At 34.4% G+C, this 22,459-nt stretch overlaps 2 protein-coding genes across 3 annotated transcripts; one reads left to right on the plus strand and one right to left on the minus strand.

Moving 5' to 3' along the window:
- The first annotated feature begins 3,105 nt into the window (after positions 1 to 3,105).
- On the plus strand, positions 3,106 to 8,743 carry LOC117107109 (fez family zinc finger protein 2-like). Its single transcript, XM_033248669.1, has 2 exons — positions 3,106 to 3,825; positions 4,921 to 8,743. The coding sequence occupies exon 2, from the start codon at positions 5,037 to 5,039 to the stop codon at positions 6,207 to 6,209; it is 1,173 nt and encodes a 390-aa protein (XP_033104560.1). The 5' UTR covers positions 3,106 to 3,825; positions 4,921 to 5,036; the 3' UTR covers positions 6,210 to 8,743.
- A 5,367-nt stretch (positions 8,744 to 14,110) lies between these two features.
- Positions 14,111 to 18,121, minus strand: LOC117107108 (monocarboxylate transporter 6-like). Of its 2 annotated transcripts, none has more exons than XM_033248668.1 (5): positions 17,690 to 18,121; positions 16,879 to 17,019; positions 16,559 to 16,695; positions 16,002 to 16,404; positions 14,111 to 15,113 (listed from the first exon to the last, which is right to left on the minus strand). In XM_033248668.1, exons 1-5 carry the CDS (start codon positions 17,874 to 17,876, stop codon positions 14,986 to 14,988), a joined length of 996 nt encoding a protein of 331 aa, XP_033104559.1. In that variant the 5' UTR covers positions 17,877 to 18,121; the 3' UTR covers positions 14,111 to 14,985. The 2 variants fall into 2 exon arrangements, with proteins under 2 accessions (XP_033104559.1, XP_033104558.1); XM_033248667.1 differs by having other exon boundaries at positions 15,708 to 16,404.
- Between the last annotated feature and the right edge of the window lie 4,338 nt (positions 18,122 to 22,459).

Genomic DNA, 22,459 nt, shown 5'->3' on the forward strand with positions numbered 1-22,459 from the left:
ATGAGACAAAGTTTTTTTTTTTCTCTTTCGTGGCGTAACCACCACCTTTATTCAAACAATCAGTACAGTACAGTACAATATTTCCTTCTATATCGATTTTTTTTTTTCATTACCTTCATGGCATTACTGTTTTTTTTTTATACAACCAGTAACGTGTATAATCGAATAAAGGTAATTTGGAACTAAATATAATTTAAATTGATTAATAGAATAATTTTATTTTTTTTTATATCACATTATACGGTATATCATTATAATATAACATACTTTATTTAAATAAATAAATCCTTCAGCACATAATAAATCCTTCAGCACATAATAAATCCTTCAGCACATCGGAAACGCTTCCATTACGGTTTGGTTCCGATGTGAATGCCGCTAAATAGGCCTATTTTACAAATAAGTAGGCCTTTTTTTTTTACAAACGTTATTCCATTGTTTCTTTTCATATTTTTTTTTAAAATATTTTTGATATTAAAATATAAAACTCTTAATTAATTTAATATACTTACAAATATTTTTCAATTTAATGAATGAGACAAAGTTCATGTATCTTATCTGCCTCAGAATGAAATATTTATTGTACGATTACTTTCGACCATCATCATCAGGTGCTGATGACCTATAGTCGAAATGCAATTCATATTTTATTATGAGGCATATACATAAACTTTGTTTAATTGCTTATTTATATATATTCTGCCTATGCAGCATCTTTATTTTAATGTATATATATATATATATATATATATATATATATAAAACAAAATGATTTCTTTGATTAAATATGTATAATCCTATTTATACACACATATATATATTATGTAGTTTCAAATTAGTTTAACAATGCTAAGCCTCTTTTAATTGGACGTGTCCATTATAGGGCGAGAAGCTTTTATATAATGAATACAACTTCCAGTTTACGGTACATACTAATGTGTACAGTTTTCACTGATGTCCCATTTGTCAGTCCGCGACGTCATTCTGTTTGTTCCTTTCAGTGCAACAAGAGAGTTACAATAGTACTTTTTCACCTTCAACTGTGTTAATTTAGTCCCAGTTGACTGACAAAACTGTATCAATTTGACTAATTGTGTAAACTACAAGACCCCTTTTCTTATGCAAGTAATCAGCATGACCATTGAGGTAATTAACATCCTAGTATTTAATTTAAGCGCACGACTTAACTGTTAAACCAAGTTGCTTTATTTTCTTACAAGTTTTTTTTTTCTGTCGTCTGTTTCCACGGTAAATTTCGCACTTCCATTTATATATAGATTTACATCGAGAAAATTGTAGATGAAAGAAGAAAGCATAAGGAATGAAAGCATTTAGAATTTTACCAACTTCTGTTTCTTAACCTTAACTGGCCGCCCCCTCAGGCCAATGAAGCAGAACCGATAGTAACAATAGGGAGATTTCGATTGCACGACGACGGTAGGACGTAGAACGTAATGACGTCACTAACTGAGTCATCTGCGCATGCGAGAACGTTAAGGTCACCTCGTCGAGTAGATTCTGGATAACGTAATTTGGCCAAATCTACGTATGCAGAGAACGTAGGACGCCAGATAGGACGGTAACGCATGAGTGATTCAGTTCTAGCGTCGCGTCGTCGTTGCACAAATCGGAAGCTCCGTAGTAATGTATGATACCGGCGTGTGCATCAATTGATAAACAAATGGCTTCCATTTTGTGCATTGTATTTATAATTATTTGTATAGTTCACAATATTTGTAATTTTAATTGTCTTTAAAAAAATACGTGACAAGCATAATTTTCAATCAGGTCTAGCTATATTATGAACTGTTTGGCCTTTACTTCCCTTGTTTTTATTGTTTGGCAATCTTGTTTGTAATGGTGTGTATGGCAGAAATTTGAATAAATAGGCCTAAATACATTATTTGGTTTATGTTTGTCTTTCATAGAAAGTGATAAATATAAATCACTTACTTAAATATGGTGTCTTTTGCTCAATTGACAAATTTGTGATATCTATTTCTTGGCTAAAATTGTTTTTCGCGCGCAGATAGCTTAAATTCTTCAAAATTAGAGTAAGGTCCAGATTTAATCAAATTTTATTATTACTTTTATTATTATTATTTCTTTTTTTTTATGTCCAAGAAAATTTGATAATATAGACAGAGTTTAAGGTATCAACATCTAATGAAAAATGGATAGAAACAAGGGCCGTATTCGATGGTCGTCTGTCGTTAAACCACGCCTACCTGCGCAGCTAGTGGTAAAATCCTACTTAACGAAGACGACCAGTCGAATAAAAACTGGTAAATACTCGACAAAACAAAAATTATGACTGCATAGTTAACGCGATACACGCTACGTAATCAAGATTGTTTCGGCTTGTGGCATTATAGGTCTTTCGTAAAAAAATGTTTTCATCCAGTTTTTAATTCTGTTAGCCTACAATTATTTTTGACTTCAAGTGGGTAAATATTATAATCTGAAATTTAATCTAAATTATATTAACGCAAATGTTGTTTCTAAACTGACCAATCGGCCATGTATGTTTTTTGTCACGTGGATAACGCATTCTGGTTTACATTAATTTTCGTTGTCAACGAAGTCTATTTAACGAACCAGTGGAATGAAAATTATACTCAACTCAAATTAATTTGATTATTAAAATTTATAATATTCCTGCATAGAATAGAATGGTTACGCGTATGTTAATTTGGTCAATAATGTTCGTTCTATGTTTTATTTGAAAGATTATAACTTTATACAGATTTATATAACAAATTCTATAATCTTAATTGCAATAATGACGGCATAATGTCATGCTGATATCGATATTTCATTGACAATGCGCAAAGAAATCTAAATCTTCTAATTGCTGTTAATTGTGATTGTGTCATTATTTCTCTAATGATTGGTGTACCATTGTTCTAGATAGTTGTTATTGTCTTTGTTAAAAGTTCACCCCTTTTTACACAAGATAACCATAACTTATTAATGGCCTACTGCATTAAAAAGAGCTACAATCCCCTTGTGTACCAGTTAAACCGTCCTTAAGGAAGCCTGTGGTGACATTCACTCAGTTCCTTTATTTGTTTCACGGATTTTACACTCAAACAAATTGGTCACAATTTGGCCCGTCAACTACATTCAGTAAACCTATTTTCCGATCACACTGTTGTGCAAAAGTGATGGGACAACTTTATAGATGTGTAAACAAACCGAAACGTACGCTCCTCCCCAACGATCCATCTGAATGGACCTAAATTGTGCTAATTGTTTGCGGTTTGTAAGGATACCACTCTATAAGTTCTTTCATTGAAACCAACAGTGCAAATCCAATTGTTCGCCACTGAGCTCTCTATGACCAACTTACTGCCAGTCAATTTGCTGTAAATTCAGTACTGTTTTCAGATAGCACGGATTAATAGCAACTTTGTATTAGACACTTTAACCTAACACTTCGACTAAATGATCAACGGATGTCAGAAATGTGCAGAATGGTCAATGAGTTTCATTCTCATTTGGATTTCTCCAATATCGCTCTGACGAATAACTGTGCGCACATTTCCGATAACGCGTTACACTCGCCACATTAATTATTAAAGTGGTTTCGTGGTTTGTGATTGGCTATTACAGTTTATGACGATATAACTTGCCAGTATCAAATGTCTACATTTTCAATTTAGTAGGCCTATCATATATATTTTGATTTGAAAGAAGCCTACTTCAAAGTTCAATACGTTTGCGGCTAGACTTCAGTCTCAATCGCGTTTGAAATATCCTGAGGACAACACCGTTGGTCAAGAAACTGCAGCGATTTAGTCATTCAACGTTTAATTCTCGAAGGTACGTTTATCATTTTCTTACTTTGTTTATTAGCTATATGTCTATAAAGTTAGGCATATTAACTATTTTTATCAGTAATTTGTTTGCAATTATAATTGTTGGAATTGTTAATATTATTGATTAATACCGGTAATATATTTCATCATTACTATTATTTATTATTAATTATTTCTATAATTATAACTACAACTAATTTTTTGCATAAACCAATTAATAACGAATACTAATAGATGATACTAATTATTAGAGGCCCTATTACACTTCATTTTATAGCATTTTATAGCATGCTAAGTTTGTGGATTACTTTATACTATAATAAATACATAGTTTGTCTTCCGCCCAATCGCAACCGAATGGCGACGGAGAAGTATCTCGATACAAATATAATTTATAAAATATATTTTAAGAATACGGTATTTTAACCATAATTTTATGAAACATTGCCGTAAATTCGTTATCTTCTATAACAATCAATTCCACAACATTCTCTTTTCTTTGTCGTTTTTATTTTCTGTGCTCATAAGTTCTATATTTATATAAACAATTGTACAAATCTACAAAACTATCAATATCAACATTCTTTTATTCGCTATATTACGCCAACAATGAAAATTATATGGCTTCCTTTGAGAAAAAAATATAAACAATATAAGGACCTATACACAACATACAAGTACAAGAGCAAATTTAAATGTAATGCGAATTCATTTAATAATGTCTACAAGATATTACAAAGTGGTAAATGCACAAACTTCTCGCAGCCTTCTCATAAGAGGTAGGCATTTTCATTAGGCTACAACTCATATTTCTCCATAAACATTTAATCCTGTAATCATATATAAGTTTAAATATATCATGATTTGTTGTGGCTTTGTGCTTAACATTTTGCAAATTTCGAGTTTTACATACATACATCTAAAAAATGTCTACCTTGATCCGAACGAAGGCCTAAGCTAAAATACCGATAGCTTCAAAAGTAAAAACCGCTTTACTTATAATTAAATTTATATAAGCCTAATGTCCTTTTAATTTTTTATGAACGATTTATGTGAATATATTCATAATCTATAAATTTTCCACCCCGACTTTGTTTAGATTTCCTAGCGGCATTGGTCAGTTCGTGACAGCAACTAATCAGGGAATGTAGCTTGCGCCATTACTGCGCAACGTGTACTTAGTCATTTGGTACATTTACGCAACGAGATACCAGTATGTCTCTTGAAAGGGTGAGAAACAAACCGACGTTATCGTTTTCAATTGATCGTATCATCAATGGAGAAACGAAAAAATGCAGTGAAATCAAGTCCAACTCTCTATCGAATTTATTGACGAGAAACCAGACGACGAATACCAGCCCTTTCGGACCAGGAATAAATGGTTCGAATGGTGTTTATCGCGGCGATTATTGTGCTGCAGGCGATTTCACTCACCTAGGCTCGGCGAATCGTATGGGTTTTGGCTCATGTCCACTACCTGTCTTTGTAAGTGGAAAGACTCGGTCAGTAGTAAAACCGCTTGCGTTACATTTTGGACTCGGGCACCAGACTAGAAAGTTTCAAAACGCAGAAATTTCGTTGAAAATGAAGATGCCTTACAACGATCTAAGATTTGCTACTATGCAACATTTGAATTCGTTTCCGTTACAAGAAACGCCCACTCCGAAGTATTTTCCAGAATCGCCATCTTCGTCTACATTACCAAGTCTTTCTGAAGTAGCAAATACATATGAAGAGAAAAATTTAATACGAAAAAGAGTCATAGAAGAAAGAAAAGAAAAGGAGCAAAAGCAGGAAAAGAAATCAAAACATTTTCCATGTCCAGATTGTGGCAAAGTATTTAACGCGCATTATAATTTGACCAGACACATGCCCGTACATACCGGAGCTAGACCGTTTATTTGTAAAACGTGCGGCAAAGGATTTCGACAAGCCAGTACTTTGTGTCGGCACAAGATAATTCACACGAACGAAAAACCCCACAAGTGTCGTATATGTTCGAAAGCATTTAATAGAAGCTCAACATTAAACACCCACATGCGAATTCATGCTAATTATAAACCATTTGTTTGCGAGTTTTGTGGCAAAGGTTTTCATCAGAAAGGCAACTACAAGAATCACAAACTTACACATAGCGGTGAGAAGGCTTACAAGTGTAGTGTTTGCAAGAAAGCGTTCCATCAGGCCTACAATCTAACATTTCATATGCATACACATAACGAAAAGAAACCATTTACTTGTACTATTTGCAACAAGGGATTTTGTCGAAATTTTGATCTAAAAAAACACATAAGAAAACTCCACGAAACATCGTCCATTGAAGATAATAAAAGTCACTGCTCCGAATCGTTTATTATTCAAACAGAAGAGTCTTGTGAGATTTTGTAAAAATAAATAATAAACACAGCGATGAAATGACAAATACGGCAAATGCTTTCAAGTAAGCATAGGCCTATCTTTGTTTTCTTAAAAGAGAAAAGAACAATAAATCTATAATTTTGGTAAGTTATGTCTATCTAAATTCTGCCATAGAAACATAATATGTTTATTTGATAGTTTATTTAATATATAGTTCAAATATTTAACGAATACAATCAAAAATAATATTTATTGTATAAATGTATACATTTTCTAAGGGATTAATAATACATATGATTAATTATATATTTGAGGTGTAACTTCTATAGCACTCCAGAATGTGAATTCTTTTCTTTTCCTCCACTGAGCGCTTCATTTCTAGCCCGTAACCCAGAGTAGTTCTTAGCCTTGTTTTGGGCGATTTCCCGTTTAAAAAAAAGCATATAAGTCTATTCACCAACTAGAAAGCGTAAAATGACTCTTATCAATTTATTTAAATCCATAACATATAATATTTCAATCCATAAAAAGTGTTTTTCGCGGTACTGTATAATCTTTCCTGCTATCGTATCATCGAATCGTATGGAAGAATAAAAAATAACGATATGTATAATGTGATCACTCTATACACAAACATACAAACTAGCTAAGTTTGTTCTTTTTTATGTTGAAAAGACACATTTTTGTTTACATTGTGAGAATTCAAATACTTCTAACCAAGCTACAAATCGTGGATCATATTTAAATCTCAAATTGACCGTACTAAATAATTACCGGTATCTATCTGAATGAATTGATTGCAAATTTAAAGTTGTTTTTTTTTTGCTTTTATTCATAATACAACCGCATTAATCTACAAAAATATTTCGTTACATTTTTTTATTCTCTCTACCCCCCCCCCCTTCTCTCTCTCTCTCTCTCTCTCTCTCCTATTTGTGAACTTATTTCATAATTGAAGGCTTCGGTACCAGTACCTCAGTATTTTCAGCAAAGTGCTGTACCGGTTTGTACAGAAGTTAGTCATTTTTTAATTTTATTAAGTTAAAAATTTATTTAGACAATAAACCCACTTTAAATATAACGGATATTTTGTTACATCCCGTGTATTTGTTATATCAAAGAATTACAAAATATATAGAAAAATGCTCATTTGGTGTACTTAATAGGCCTATTGTTTTTTAACATTGATTTGAGAAATATTAATGTTAAGCTTAAATGCCATTGATATTTCGTTACATTTCGTTATTATTATTATTACTGGTAGGCCTATATCAACGAATTACTTCCAAGTTAACAAGCATTAGTAAATAAAAATGCCCTATTGATGTACATGATGTTTTTTAACATTAATTTGAGAAAAAATTATGTTAACATTGAATATGATATTTTTCTAAGTAAAATAATATTTCAACTTCAATCTACAATTTCTGTTTCACTACTAAGTGTAATTATGTAAATAAGGTTATGTTTTCATGATTGTGAAGTAGCGATCTTTAGTAAACTAATTTATGATAAATTATTATAAAAAGCAAATTGTATTTCTTGCGAAAGTATAATATAATAAATTAATTTTTAAAAAATGTACATTATGAGGTAATATCGTGTTTAATATTGTATGACGAATACAAAACGTTAGTTACAATAGTTATGCCATGTTTGTTATATATATATATATTCTCGAAAATATTTTATTTAATCACAATCTATTAGACTTTCAAATTCGGCCTAATTTGTTTAATGAAAAAATCTTCCGGGAGATTTTAAAATTTTTAAAATTATTTTAATTGATGCTTTTCTAATGGAATAAAAATATGCTAATACTTGTTTTATGTTCGTGTAATAATCAGCCGATATCTTGGTTTTTGTTTGAAAATTTGAAATCAAACAATTTTAAATGATATTCAATTTTTAAAAAGTCGTTGTTTGTATGTGATTTGTAGAAAACAATTTTTGCTTCCAATGCAAATAATTGTTCATGAAATCTGGAATGGAGAGAATTGTTCTTTTTAATTCATTTACAGAAATAGAGTATCAAGTAAGGCGGCATAGATTGCAAGTAATTTATGTATATTATCATGTGACTGCTATTTATTTATCTTTGCTGTAATATAATCTATAGTCTTAAATTTTTATGCTTAATATGGTACAGAAGGATTTTGTGTGGGGGGGGATGGAAGAGTTGATATTCATTATTCATTTCAGCTTTCGATTCTGTCTACGGCAACAAAAAAAAAAAAAATTATTTAGATCCAAAAAATCGAGAAATACGTAAAGCGTGTATGGGTAAATTTATTCATCTTAATAACGATCATCACACGATCAAAAATATAAGCAATTTTTAATAATGTATAAATGATATCAATTTAGGCAAAAAATGAGATTTGTTCAAATATTAATCATATAATTCTAGACAGATATCTTGTTGATTATCTTCTAGTTTCTCGTGTAAAATGCTAAGTAGTATTTTAATAGATGTACACTGTAAACAAATGTTGTCGCTGAAAGCGTCTTAATCTGTTGTGTATTTGTATGCAGAATATAATAAAATATAGTTTTTTTGTGAAGCGTTGTTTTATTCTTTTTTTTAATTATTTTTCATTCTTAGATCAACAATTTTTGAAAACTTGTTTTATTTTAAGGATTAAAAAATGACGGCTAACAAAAAATGAAAAATAACATTCTCAACCAAAGCTATTGGTTGAAAAACATAATTATATTCAATATAGAAGCTACCAAATGAGCAACGCTTCAGGTTATTAAGCTGAAAAAAAACAGACTAAACATTGGCCAGTGTATAATTCTATCCATTTATACATAGGCCTACGTAGACCTACCAAGCCTACATATCTTTTTGAATTATACTCGACGTTTTTGTAAAGTATAATGTTACGTGCGTTTAATTATGCTATCGCTTCATGATGCAGAGTGCGTATACCGGTACCCGGTTTAAATAGTGTTAAGCAAATTAAACATACTGTGAACATGACCGTCTAAATGACAACGCTACAAATAGGCCTTTATAAATTAATGAAACATTGTCATCTACTTTTCAATGTTTCTACGTAAAGATTTACCTACTAAATTAACATTTTTGCACATTCAAACGAACCTTAAAGTACTTTTCTAGGTATTCTGTAAAACAATAAATAATAATAAAAAAATAATAATTACGAAAGCTTATTTATTGTGGATGAAAAAAGGCTATTATCTACCTATCGTTGGTTGCTTAAATGTACTTGTCTATTGTTTACGAAATGCATATCCACATACATTTGAAGTCCTTCCCTTTAAAAAATATGATTGTGATAATTCTCTATCTTTTAATGGCTACTTACCTCAATTCATTCATAAACTATGACACAATAACTTCGTCTTTTCCTAAATTGTTGCTTTTTAGAAATAATTACTTTAGATAAATTCATTCTGATTTATTCTAACTAAGCTAAAGCGATTCTTTTCATTGTTTCCTTGAATGTTTGTATACACAATTTCTGGCAAATGGACTGCTAAATAAATTAAGGGCAATAAAGTATCGTGGTGGCTTTTACATTGTAATTACTTGCCACTTCTTGACCGACGGAAAACACCACATTTCCCGATCAGAAGATTGGCTAGGACACTGAAGTGGAAGATTAGCATGTGCAGGCCCGAGACTTGTTGATAGATGAGTGGCTTGAGTGATTTGCAAACACTGTTGACTCTGACGGCTTATTCGACGCCTGACTGTAAATGCACATTATTGTTCGATAATAGTAAATACTTTTGTAGGCATAGTGTAAATGTATGATGGTTGGGTATGGCCACATGGGACCTGCGATTGTCTCTGTGCGCAGTGGGTGCGAAGTTGTTGTAAATACTATATTGGACCGAATATTGGGTGGGTGCGAAGTTGTATGTATCCGGTGGGGAAGGCGGCGTCTAGGCGCAAACATCTTGCTAGGGTCGAGAGTGTGGAGCTTAGGCATTTTTGATAATTTGAGGTCTTATTTAATCGCTTTCTGAAGGTGCAATTTGTACAGTATTAAACTGTTTCCAGCAGGATTTTCAGTGGCGGGTCAAATAATTTGAAGGGTGTGGGGAGGGGGTGGCAGATAGGTACTTTCATAGATGGAGGAGATACCCCCTCGGCCCCGCCATGATTATGGGACCTCTAGATGGCTGGAAATTTCACTCATACTCATCGTTTATCCCCCATTTTTTTTTTAAATTTAAGCGGGATAGGACGGCTGGGCCTCCTTGAATCCGCCACTTTCAGTAGCGGATCTAGGAATTCGAAATAGCGGGGGAGAGGGCAAGAGAAGGGCTTTCACAGATTGAGGGTCTGTAACACCTCAGCACCACCATGGTTTGGGCTGAGGTAAGAACAATTTATGATTATGGCACCTCTAGATGACTGGAGATGGCACTCTTAGACTTAAATTTTGATATAAATTTCTTTTCTATATTTTTAAATGTGTTTGACTAACTTGGGGTGGGGGAGGGGGTGGGAGAGGTGCACCGCCATTGGGAATAGTGCAGAACAGTCTAGAAGCACAGCTACATTAGGGAAAATGTCATCATCACATTCTTTTATCGCTGCTGCTGCAGCTGTGGATATAGGTTAGAGGATCCAGAGTTTTATTGACAATCGAAGAATAATCTACTGTTTTTTATGTTTCTTTGTGTACAATAATATTTCTTGCTCTACCGTTCGCCATGGCGAACGGTGCGAAGGTCTCAATCCGCGCCTACTGTATAGATGAGCGAGAATAAAGATGATTTTAGTGAAACCTAGAAGTAAAATGAGTTTGTACGCGGTGAAACATTGGCTTGCAAGCGGCGGGGAAAACACTAAAATTTCTCAAAAGGCTTATATTTAAAATACAGTTGAAAGTCGTTGATTGTACGATGAATTAGAGGCGGTCCTAGATGGAAACGGCTCTTATTGGTCAAGGAAATTTGGTGGATTGATTTCTGAAATGTGTGAGTGATACTTGTGTGTGAGTGTCATCTTGTGTTTCTCGTCCTGCTTCCCCTCTTTCTAGCCTATACCTAAAGTGGTTTCTAAACTTTTCGTTGAAGTGCTATGCTTGATACGATATGCCTAATAACATCTTATGTTCCTATCTGAGCACTGTTATTATTATTTATTTGTATAATAGACCTATGAATTGCAACTATATAAAGGGCTATGTCAGATTTGAGTCACATAGGCCTAAATGCAAGGCAGATGATATAAAGTACGCTATAAAAAAGAAGCATACAATAAGGAAATAGAAATTAATAGTAAACAGATAAATTAACATTAAAAGAGAAATAGGGCTGGAAGATAAGCAACAGCCCATAGCGTGTATGGACATTCAGGTAAATAAAATAAGCTTATAGAGTTATCGATTGTAAAGGTAATGAAATATACTCAACTTTAAATTTTAATAAAGTTTGTTGTATCGTATCGTAAGCGCCAGCGTATGGTCAGTCCGCCCTCTACAAAATACAAAGATCTAAAGATATAGGCCTGTTTTTTCAGAAGCGGACTAACTTTTTCCTAGGTCTAAGTTTGGATCTACCTGAAACAGGTATTTACAATGGTAGACTAAAGTCAATTCAGTTATGACTTAGTCAACTTTCATCAAATGTTATAAATATTTATAGAAACGTCCAGTGCGCCCTCTACCAGATGGAAAGTTAAGTGGAATTTCACAGGGGCGGATCCAGCGGAGGGGAGCCTTCCCCATCCCCCGTCTGTCCTACCGAGAAAAAAAAAGAGGGAAAATGAGTTAAAGAGTTGAGTGGCGGATCCAGCAGTGGGCGAAAGGAGAGCTCAATTATTTTTCCACTTATTTTTCTGTTGATGACGACGAACACAACGCTTCCCTGACGCAGATTTTTGTCCAACGATTTCATAAATCAGGATAATAATAATAATAATAATTCTGGATGTCAAAAAGGGCAAACGACGGAGACCAAAGATGGGATTTTCAGCCATTATTACAGAATGTAGTACTAGGCCAAAGTAGAACAGCTATCAATGCACCATGCTTTAAAACGTCTTTAAAATTTGGTGGTTATTTCCTATTTTTTCTCTTATTAGGCTTAAACCTTTATTATATAATGTGAACCAAGTGGTCGATCCGGGCACACTACACCTCTAACAATTTCTCCTCTTGGACTGTTGGTTCAGGCTTAGAGCTTTGCAATTCTTAGCATAGAATAGACTATAGGTCCTCGATTAGACATTTGCGACGCCCCCGAGTGGAGGGGTGTCTATGGGAGGGGGAGCATCGGGAAAAAGTAAATTATTTTGTCGAGTAATGCTTTTTCAAATCATTTTAACTGTCTGAGAGTGCTATTTCCGAGCGTCTAAGAGGTGCCTATCGTTAAATTTCCATGGGCTGAGAGACTGACCTGGTTATCGACTCCCTATAGTGCCCCCACCCCAGTCAAAAAATATCTGGATCCGCCCCTGTTTTACATGTAGAAATGTAAAACACGAAAGAGTGCGCAATCTTGAGTTACAAACTATATTTGAATAAATACAATACCATTTTTTGTAACATGTGTGCTCTATACAGTATATCCAAACGGTTCTCCAAGTATATCAACCACACTTAAGTCACCCTTTATACATGGGGACGAGGCGGTACGACAAGCCTGCTCAGGATTGATGCTGCGAGTCTTAAGGCAGTGGACCTTTCAGTTATTTGACTCTAAAAAAAAGTAAACTCCTTCAAACACAATCAAATATTCATTCATTATATCCGTACTGTGTGTAAGCCTGGTTCCCATAAAAATCGCTACACAATCGCTACAGCGTTTTCACTGCAATTCCCACTGCATAGTGTCCTCGACGCGATCGGGAACGCTTCCTGAAGCTTGGTTAGCCAGGTTTCCTTACAATCGCTGTAGGCCTACTGTGTAGCAGTCCCCGATGCAATCGGGGAACTTCTCGATTGCGTCGGTGCTGCTACGCATCGACTGCACTGCAAACACTGTAGTGATTTTAAGGAAACCAGGCTTAATTCAACTGAACAATCAGCGTCGCCAGAGGAGTCGGTGATAGGTGTAGAGATTTTTACGGAAACCAGCGCGTAGAGAGCAGCTACAATCTGCTTACGCACAGCTAAATTTAATACGGAAAACAGATATACTGATCATATCACTATAGCAACCGATAACTTCTACAACAGTTGATTATCACAAGGTAATTCAACAAAAGGACGCACATCTCGGGACATCAAAGGTTATAACTCTGGCATCGACATTCTAGGCGCACGTGCGTCCCTACGCGCTGAACGTCACAAAAACCATAGCAACCAGACCATAAACCGTCAGCGTACGTGACGATTTACCCACGCGCGTGTTAGTTGCCATGTTAGTCGCGCGTCGTGCGGTGATTACAAAGGCCTAATGATATAGATGTGTATAAGAGACAGGAAATATATTCTTCATTTCAACATTAATTTTACCAAAATTGTGGTGAATTGTCGTTCATGAGACTCACTTCGCAGAAAAAATTAATAAATGTTCCGTATATACTCAAATGTTCGTCCTCGGCACCTTATGCCAACGTTGTCAAAATGACAGATTAATGTTACATAAGAACATGAAATTTTATAAAATTCGTTTTGAATTGCTATAACTTTTCATTTTCTTGGTCAATTTTCACAAATCAAATTGCAGTTTATAGAAGCATTTAACAAGCTCGCGGTAAAAAAAAATCAAATGTAACAGGCATTGCGAAGTACCCAAAATTAATAAAATAAAAACTAACACCATAAAACGAATGGCACGCATAGACTAATAATTGACGGCTGTACTCGCAACTAGTATCGGATTGTCGATGCCACAGTAAAGATCAAAGGACTGTACGCACGTGCTATGTTCGAGAGCGGAGATGTGCGTCCTTTTGTTGAATTACCTTGATTATCAAAACTAACATTAAAAGACGGCGATTGACTTATAAAGCAATTAGTAATTCTTAGCCATACACTAGATTATACTTAGGTTAAATTAATGGAGTCAAAAAAATTCTTCAGGCTCTGCAGGCCCTTAAAAATTGTTCAATCATTAATCTGACCTTCGTATAATTATTTCGACTAGTGTATGATAACTCTACTAGGCCTACTTATTATTTCACTCCTCTATAAACAATAAATTAATGATACACTGTCTGCATGCACTAAATAATTCGAACAATTCGTATTTGAATTGCTAATTTGTTTAAATACAATCGAAACTTCGAATAAGAAAAAAATTACCGCATCAATTAATAGACAGTTAATAACAATACCTTTGCTGTATTCTTTGGAATAGACCCTTTAATTGGCTGGTAATTTTTAGTAACATATCAGTAAATCGGCAATTTTGTCTGAGCTGTTTTTTAGTTGGAAGTTAATAACTTATTAGTTAATTTTAAATAGGCTATTTAAAATTTTTAATTTAATTATTTAGGTTTTCCGATTTTTTTAAAAGTATCTTTAAGCAAGAGTTTAGTAGGCAAATAATATTAAATATAGTTCACTCTCCAATTCGAGACCACCTTTAGGAAGTGAAATTTGGGGTGGTCTCTGAGTCTGGTTTTTTAATTAGAGGGTTAGTTTTGTGTTAAGAAATTGACAATTGCTATTTGCTTCTTAGTAAAAATGGTCTCGAATTAGAGGGGGCACTGTACCTAGGCAATGTGTCTACTTTCAATAATTAACATACTTCAATCTTTCTATCAATCTAAAGTCATAGTTAGTCTGGTCACGTGCAAGTATCTAAAATAGACATTTTCAAAAATCTTCTATGAAGGGATGCCTTGCCCGAAGAAAGAAGTCTGGTTATCTCAGCATGTTTTTCCTTTCATTCTTCTATACACAATAAAACCAAAAAGTAGGACTGCATTAATTAATGTCATACATAACAATACAAACTCTGATAACCAAAAATTCCCAACTTCGTCGCGAAGATACCCTGCAAAAGGAAAATAAAATATTTTAGTTCAATTTTGCATTTAAAACTTTACAGTAGGCCTATTTCATTGGCACGCTTTCAAATTAACAGTATTGTTTTTTAAGTCAGGTGTATTGTACACTATGTACGGTACTGTAGTAATATTTGGTGGGGCATCTATTAATATTAATATTAGAGAACTTATTAATGTAGGCTATGTTGTAATAATGCATTAAACAAAATCCTTGGTCTGCCTTGCCACTGTAATGCGCCATTCATATGTTTGTCTTGAATAATGTGCCATCTTTCTATGAATATTACAGAGAAACATGCTATAATTTAATGTGTAGATTGGAGAAGAGTACAAGCAATTGTTTATCAGTACTGTACTGTCTTAGAGAATCAGGGATTCACTCAAAATGGATGACACTTCTCATGGTTTAGTGTATATTTTTGAATATTTATAATGCTTTATTGTCTTATGCATTTGTCATTTTATTTTTGTATTTTGTATTCTATGTGGCGTTTAATTGCTGATGTAAAGATTTTCAATGAATTGTAATTTATATGGAACAAAAACTTTAAAAAATGCCCGTTGCCTATGTTATCACTTACCAAGAAACGTAATTCCAATGCATGCACTAACGCCATAAAGAGAATTAACCCAAGCTAATCCAAAGAAAAAATCATCTACCACAGATTTTACTATAAGTGGTAGAATTGTATTGTACCAACCCACAGAAAACCCAAAGAAAACCATTGTCACATAAACAGCGTCATCATCTGTTGTTGTAATGCAAATTAATAAAGCCAGAAACGCAAGAAAATAGATAACTGCTGAATGGATAAATAAATCATTTGAAAAAAAATTGCTAAATAGATAGTGAACAGGTCTTCCAATGACACTACCTGCTCCGTAAACTGTTAAAATTAGCTGACTGCTGCGTAGAGTGGCGCCTCGCTCCAGCATATCGTCCGGTATAATCATTTCAACGCCTTCCTGAATAACTCCATGCATTAATGAAACGACAACAAGAACTACAAACGCGTTGCATTTAAACAAACGCAAATGACATATTTCGTAAATGTATCCCAACCAACCAGAAAACCTTTTTTCATCTGTTGGAATAATTTGTAAATCAGGCTGGGGAGAATTATTTTCTTGCTCCACCACCAGAAGAGAAAGTTCTTCAGATTCTTCATTAGAACTTATTTTTGGTGCTCTGTATATCACTCCGCACAGAACTAGATGGTACGAAATTGCCGAGAGAAGGAGATATGAATGTTGCCATCCAAAATTGATAACGAACATCTGTATAGTTAAAAAGAAAAAAAAAGAAATGATTTCATTATTTTTATACTAATGATAAATTTAGTTTCATAGTGATTTAAATCTTAGCACAAAAGTATTTGTTCTGACATCAATTTATACTCTTTATTCAAAATTGTAGAATATGTAGACCTACCCGATTGATATACGGTGCCATCATAAGCGCTGCACCGTTTATTGCTGCTTTTATAGATATCACTAAAGTGAAATATTTTTTAAAGTAAACATCTAAGATGAAGTAAGCTACGAAATAGTTTGCACATATTCCAATACCTGCAGAAGAGAGAAAAAACATGAAAGATGATGTTAATAAAATTTAAAGATAAATAACTATTTTTTTATTCTAAAGAAAAGTAAATAAAATAGTAACAATATAATAAAAAGACAGTTTAATTTATACACCTTGTATATATTTTTTGTACATCTACAACAATATATTTTCTAACTTGTACCCACCAATAAGGCTGCAAGCCAGAAAAATCGCAGTAATGCTCGTTGAGTATGCCATTAAAAGACAGCCACACATCACCATAAAACTTGCGAGGATCACAACAATCCGGCAGCCGAATGCTTTGACGATGATTGCAATAAGCACACCTAGACGAGGGTGTATGTTATAAATTAAGAAGCTATAATTTAGACAAAACCTTATTTTAGAGTTTATAGAATGCTTTTAAATGCAGATTAAGGTTGGTGTCCTATTCGTGCTTTCTTCCATTATTTTTGCCTTAAAAACACCGCCTAAATTTAATTCTAAACCTTGTGGTGCTAATGAGTGAGACCATGGAGGATCAGACTGAATATTCAAATATCGATTGCTATTTAATTATTCATGAACCTGCAGTAGTGTCGCCTATATAAAGGTTACCCTCAAGTATACGCATTTTGGATGTTCTCGCCTATATCAAAATGGATAGCGCCCTCAAGTTTGACGTATTTTGGACGTATTCACCGCAAATATTTTTAACGTAGGTTTGGGAAAATTTCATGAATTATTTCATGATCATCCTTATAGAACATATTTTTCGATCCGATCAGTAACCCTGTCACTTGAGATTTGTATTTGATCAGTTTAGATTTGTACCTAGATCGGAACATGTATATTTTAGATATTCTTTTTAGTTTGAATATAATGTTCCTTCTGGCCTTTAAAACCTACACTCCAATTCTTGGCATCACCCTTCACCACAAACCTGATGAGTAAAATACATTTGGCAACACTAGTCACACTTCTCAAGAGATATGAAATAAACCATTCCAAACGTACCAAGAAAGTATTTGAGGGCAGGAATAAGTGCAAGTGCGAATCCAACATTTGCTGCACTTTCTTCGTAGTAGTCAATCAAATAAGGGTAATAAATCCCACTTGTCGTTAGCACCAAAATTAACACAGTTGCTGTCCAACTTGCAGTAGCGACAACCCACGCATATCCAATATCCAGCTCTGAACCCATGGTGTAATACTGTATAGCATAGGTATGATACTCAATTCCCGCAAAATAATGTAGTATATGTACCAGCAGGGTAAAAATGTGGAGCTAGCCTCATCACTTGTGTGAATACATTCAAACGTAATAATGATATGCATGCACTCCTCATTGATCGCCACGAAGTATTTCTTAACAGTGTAGAAAGCAATTTTCAATTCAGAGTTTGAATAGACAATATTTTGTTCACTTTGGCTGAAAGAAGGACCGCATTGGAAGTAAGCCGTCGAACTTTTTTCAGGATTATCCATGCATGCAATAAATACAAAAAAAAAAATGAAATTCGAACAATACACATCGCTCAATTCTATTATTCCCCTTTACACTTGAGAGGTTCTTATAATTTCCAATTTCTGTGACCCTGAATACCAGATCCAGGAATTCGAAATAGAGGAAGTTTCTATACCACTCCAGCCCCAACCTTGGTTGAGACTGAGGTAAGAAAATTTATGATTATGAGTACCTCTAGACTGCCGGAAATGGCACTCTCTTAAATTAAATCTGAACATAATTTTCTTTTATAATTTTCTTTTTTCTCCTTTAAAAAAAAAAAAAAAAGGGGGGGAGGGGTAGGCGACCTGAATCCGTATAAAATTTATTTGAATCATTAATTTTAAACCAATTGGAGTCTGTCAAGTACGTTTTCATTTCCTGTTTAGCAGGTCAGTCTTAAATGTGTTTGACATGTCTACAGATTTTTTTTTTTTTTTTTTTTTTTTTTTTGTAAGCAAATAAGCTCGAAAACCATGCTTGCTGGTTGTATGACTTATATCTCTCTTTTAACGCTGGACATACAGATGTGCATGGGGTGGCTTTTTTTTTTCGATTTTCACAGAAATTTAAGCCGTACGGGATAAACTTTTTTTCCCCTCGCCACCTATTTTGAATCTTTTGCTGAGTAGGCCTACCTAGGTGAAAGCAATGCGGCCATAGTTCTTAGTTATAAATTCTTTGAACACAGACATTCTTTTATTGACATCACTAAACAAAATAGTAATATAGTCGATATAGGCCTACAATTAAAGACAAAACGAGTCAAGAAAAAACAGCAAAACAATTATCAAAGTGAGAGAGAGGCGACATGTGCCGCTTGTGAGGTGTCATAGGGTGTTCGATCATTGCGTCCGCCGAGTGTGTTACGCTATTATGTATGGTGCGCCATTAGTGTCATAACACGATAAGTGAGTCATTAACGTAGGTCAAGCCTAAGTAAATTTTCGTTGGTTATAAGTCATGCAGGCTTAGCATTCAAAGTGTTAATAAATCGATTATAAATAAGACTATTTCATCAATAAATTTGACATTTTTTTTACCTTTGAATTCAAGATGGAAAGAGAAGAGCCTGCCTGGCTAGTAGTAGTAAGCACTGTTTAAGTTACCGTATGACTTACGAATTTCTTTTATTATAGGCCTATACTAAGTTATTTTGGAAATACCCTGGACTGGGCCCCTACCTATAGGCTTCTACAAACACCCACTTATTATAGGCCCTTACGAATTTTTCGAAGTTGTCGTGTGCTTAAGAGGCCTAGGCCTACTAGCCTACTATTTTTGGAGCCGAACAAACACGATGTTGTAATTCTAGCTAACTAAGGCGCTACGATGTGGTCAAGCAAAAATGACATGGAGGCCTAATGTCATAATTATTTATAGCCTATTGAGAATCAATTTCTTTTTGGATTTTGTTATAAACTTCAAACACTCGTTAATTAACAGATATTTACTATCAAATGACATAAAATTTTCTTATTAATATTTTTATTTATTTTTTTTCAATTGCATGTTATTTATGCAATCCCCACACTGCAGAATGGGCGTTGTGTTCATTCATGCATAAAAGGACCCATAAGCGGCTCATATCGCATTTCTCTCTATATATAGGAACTCACGTACGCGTAAACAACAGCGCCGCCATGATTAAAATGATGGCATATTCGATTATACAGCAAGCATTTGACCAAAGGTTCAAGCGGTGAGCTCTTTAATCTCCAAAGATGAATTACTGCGTGATTTACTATTTGCTGATGATTGTGCTTTTTTGGTCAATTCTTTGGAAAATCCAATTTATTGTTGACAATGATCGCTTTTTAGTTGCAACAAAAGCGCTTCGTCTGACCTTTTAGCATTAAACGTATATATAAGGACTCGGGAATAAGTGTGGTAGGCCAAAAGAATAAGACACTAATTGCTGCAAAGCAGCCAATTCATATTCTTGACAGCAATTTGACCTCTGAAAGTTCATTGTTTGTCAAAAAACAAGGGCCTAAGACGACTGAAAAGCGGAGTTTCCTTCTTTCGTTCTGCCGGGTAAAATCAATTACTTTAGGCGATATTTGTATACTAACCTAGTCGTACCAACGTCTGCATGTCGCGACGCTGGAGTATTACTATTCAGCGTTTTTACTATATTTCTAGGTTTACTATTTCTACGTTTAATCGGCCCATGTCTCAGCCACAATATTTTGAGGCCAATATTATTTACGAACCCAGTTAAACTTATTTACTAGCCTATTTCAGCGTGCTAATTATTACATTTAGGCGACGCTTGTTATAGACTGGCATACATGGTACCAACGCTGTTCTAATATAGACAAGGGGTCGTGTCTCATATTATTTGTTATATTTTTATTATTCATTATTTTCACTTGACTCGCATAAATAGTTTTGTTCACTTGCAATTTGCAATTTCTAGTTTCTTAGAGCTTTTTCTGTAGAATGTGTAGGCGATTTAGGTTGAAAGCAGATGTAGATCCCCAAATGTGATTGCGTAACTTAAACCAGGTAGTATGTGCATTATATAAAGTTAATAGAATTGCACGTGGTAGTAATAATAATAATAATTATAATTCTGGATTTATATAGCGCCTCACGTTGACACAACTCGAGGCGCTTAACATTGCGTAGTAACGTTGATTTCACCTTATTGAGGACACTAATCACTTTAGAAGCCTTTACTGTATTGCTATTGACTTAATTTGAGAATTGGAATATCAGCGTTTCATCAAGAAACAATCATGACATATACCGTACTTGGATTTATTTACATTTAATGTAAGTTTGTTTGCGCTGAACCAGATAGAGAACCGAGAGCCCTTGGTTTTTTAGTTAGCAAAGCTCGATTGATGTCCTTATTAATGTAAAATACATCTGTATCATATACAGGTTTTAAGTGTTCGTGAAGTTTTACTAAGCAGTGTTTGCATCATTAGCATTTAAGACATTGTTCCAATGATTGATTCAATACAGTTAGAAAACATATCAAATTTGTGTATTATGCTTCGACAATTCAACCCAATTATTGAAAAGTCCAGATTTAAGCTAGGTTGATTAAATGTAGAACTAAAATCTTCCATGGTAGTAAGTGGTGCTTATTACAGTATCATCATCATTGGTGGCGCCCGGATTTGCTCGACCGGAGGTCCGATGTCCCCGCCGACTAAAAAAAGTAGGTGTGTTCGGGCGTCACTCTAAATTTCCTCTAAAATGTTCCAGGGGACGAAGCCCCGGAAAAGTATGACAATTTATGGGTTTCAAAGGCTTATATTTAATCGATTTTGGGCTCTGCTAATATGTAGAAAATTTATATACATTTTTTTTCTCTCCGAAGGTGTGGGTCGGGTGGCAGCTGTCCCCAACAGGGGGCCAGGCCCATCGCCCCTCCTCCGCTGACGCCACCCCTAGTCATCATTTAAGTCAATATAAAATATAATACAATATAAAATATATTACATTATTATTCATGTTAGTCATCTTTCTTTGACAATTGGCCATCAGATAGACACCGCTGTCTTACTCATGAGTAGTCACTAACTGAAACGAGCATAGTAAGGTATGGTGTGTGGCTTCGAGAAGGGGAATCATCAACAGAAAGGGCTACTTTCACAAGTGAATGTACGCAGACAACTTACCGGCTACTTCGATGTAGCAGTAGCTTCTGCCTTTGCCTAGTGCATTGGGTCTGCTATAGGCCAACCACTAGACAGCAAATAACCCTATCCCGAGTCTGAAGAAGTAACCCCTTATTCAGCTATGCCACACATTTATTTGGAAAATATAGTTTACAATACAGGTAAGAATAACGTATGGAAATTAAGCTGGCTTACGAACATTGGTGAAAATTTCATAAATTTTAAGAAATCGAAAGTCTTTAAAATACCCCTGAGAATGCAGGAAAGTGCATATCCGAGCATCTAGAAATAATTTCATAAGATTTTCTTTTTAGCAAGTCAATAATCCAATCAATCCTGGGACTGTGGTTGTTGGCATGATTTGAGCTGCAGAGTAGAAACACATTCTTCTTAGGTCAATATCAAAATGAGGATATTTCTCTTGGACAGATGAGAGCTCCGATCCCTGGACAGACAGTATATTTCCAACTTTACTCTTTTTACATATGTCTATGCCTAGTTCTACTCCTCTTTCCGACCTTTAGCACATTCTCATCTAAGTTTTCAATAAAAAATACAATGGTCCTGCCATCCTGCTAATCTCAATCTGCCGATGGCCAACAGGCTAACCACTACCCACCACCACTAATTGCATCTACTATT

The sequence above is a fragment of the Anneissia japonica genome, unplaced genomic scaffold, assembly GCF_011630105.1.
Source record: "Anneissia japonica isolate Jap-2015-1 unplaced genomic scaffold, ASM1163010v1 scaffold287817_len136503_cov194, whole genome shotgun sequence".
NCBI classification, from domain to species: Eukaryota; Metazoa; Echinodermata; class Crinoidea; order Comatulida; family Comatulidae; genus Anneissia; species Anneissia japonica.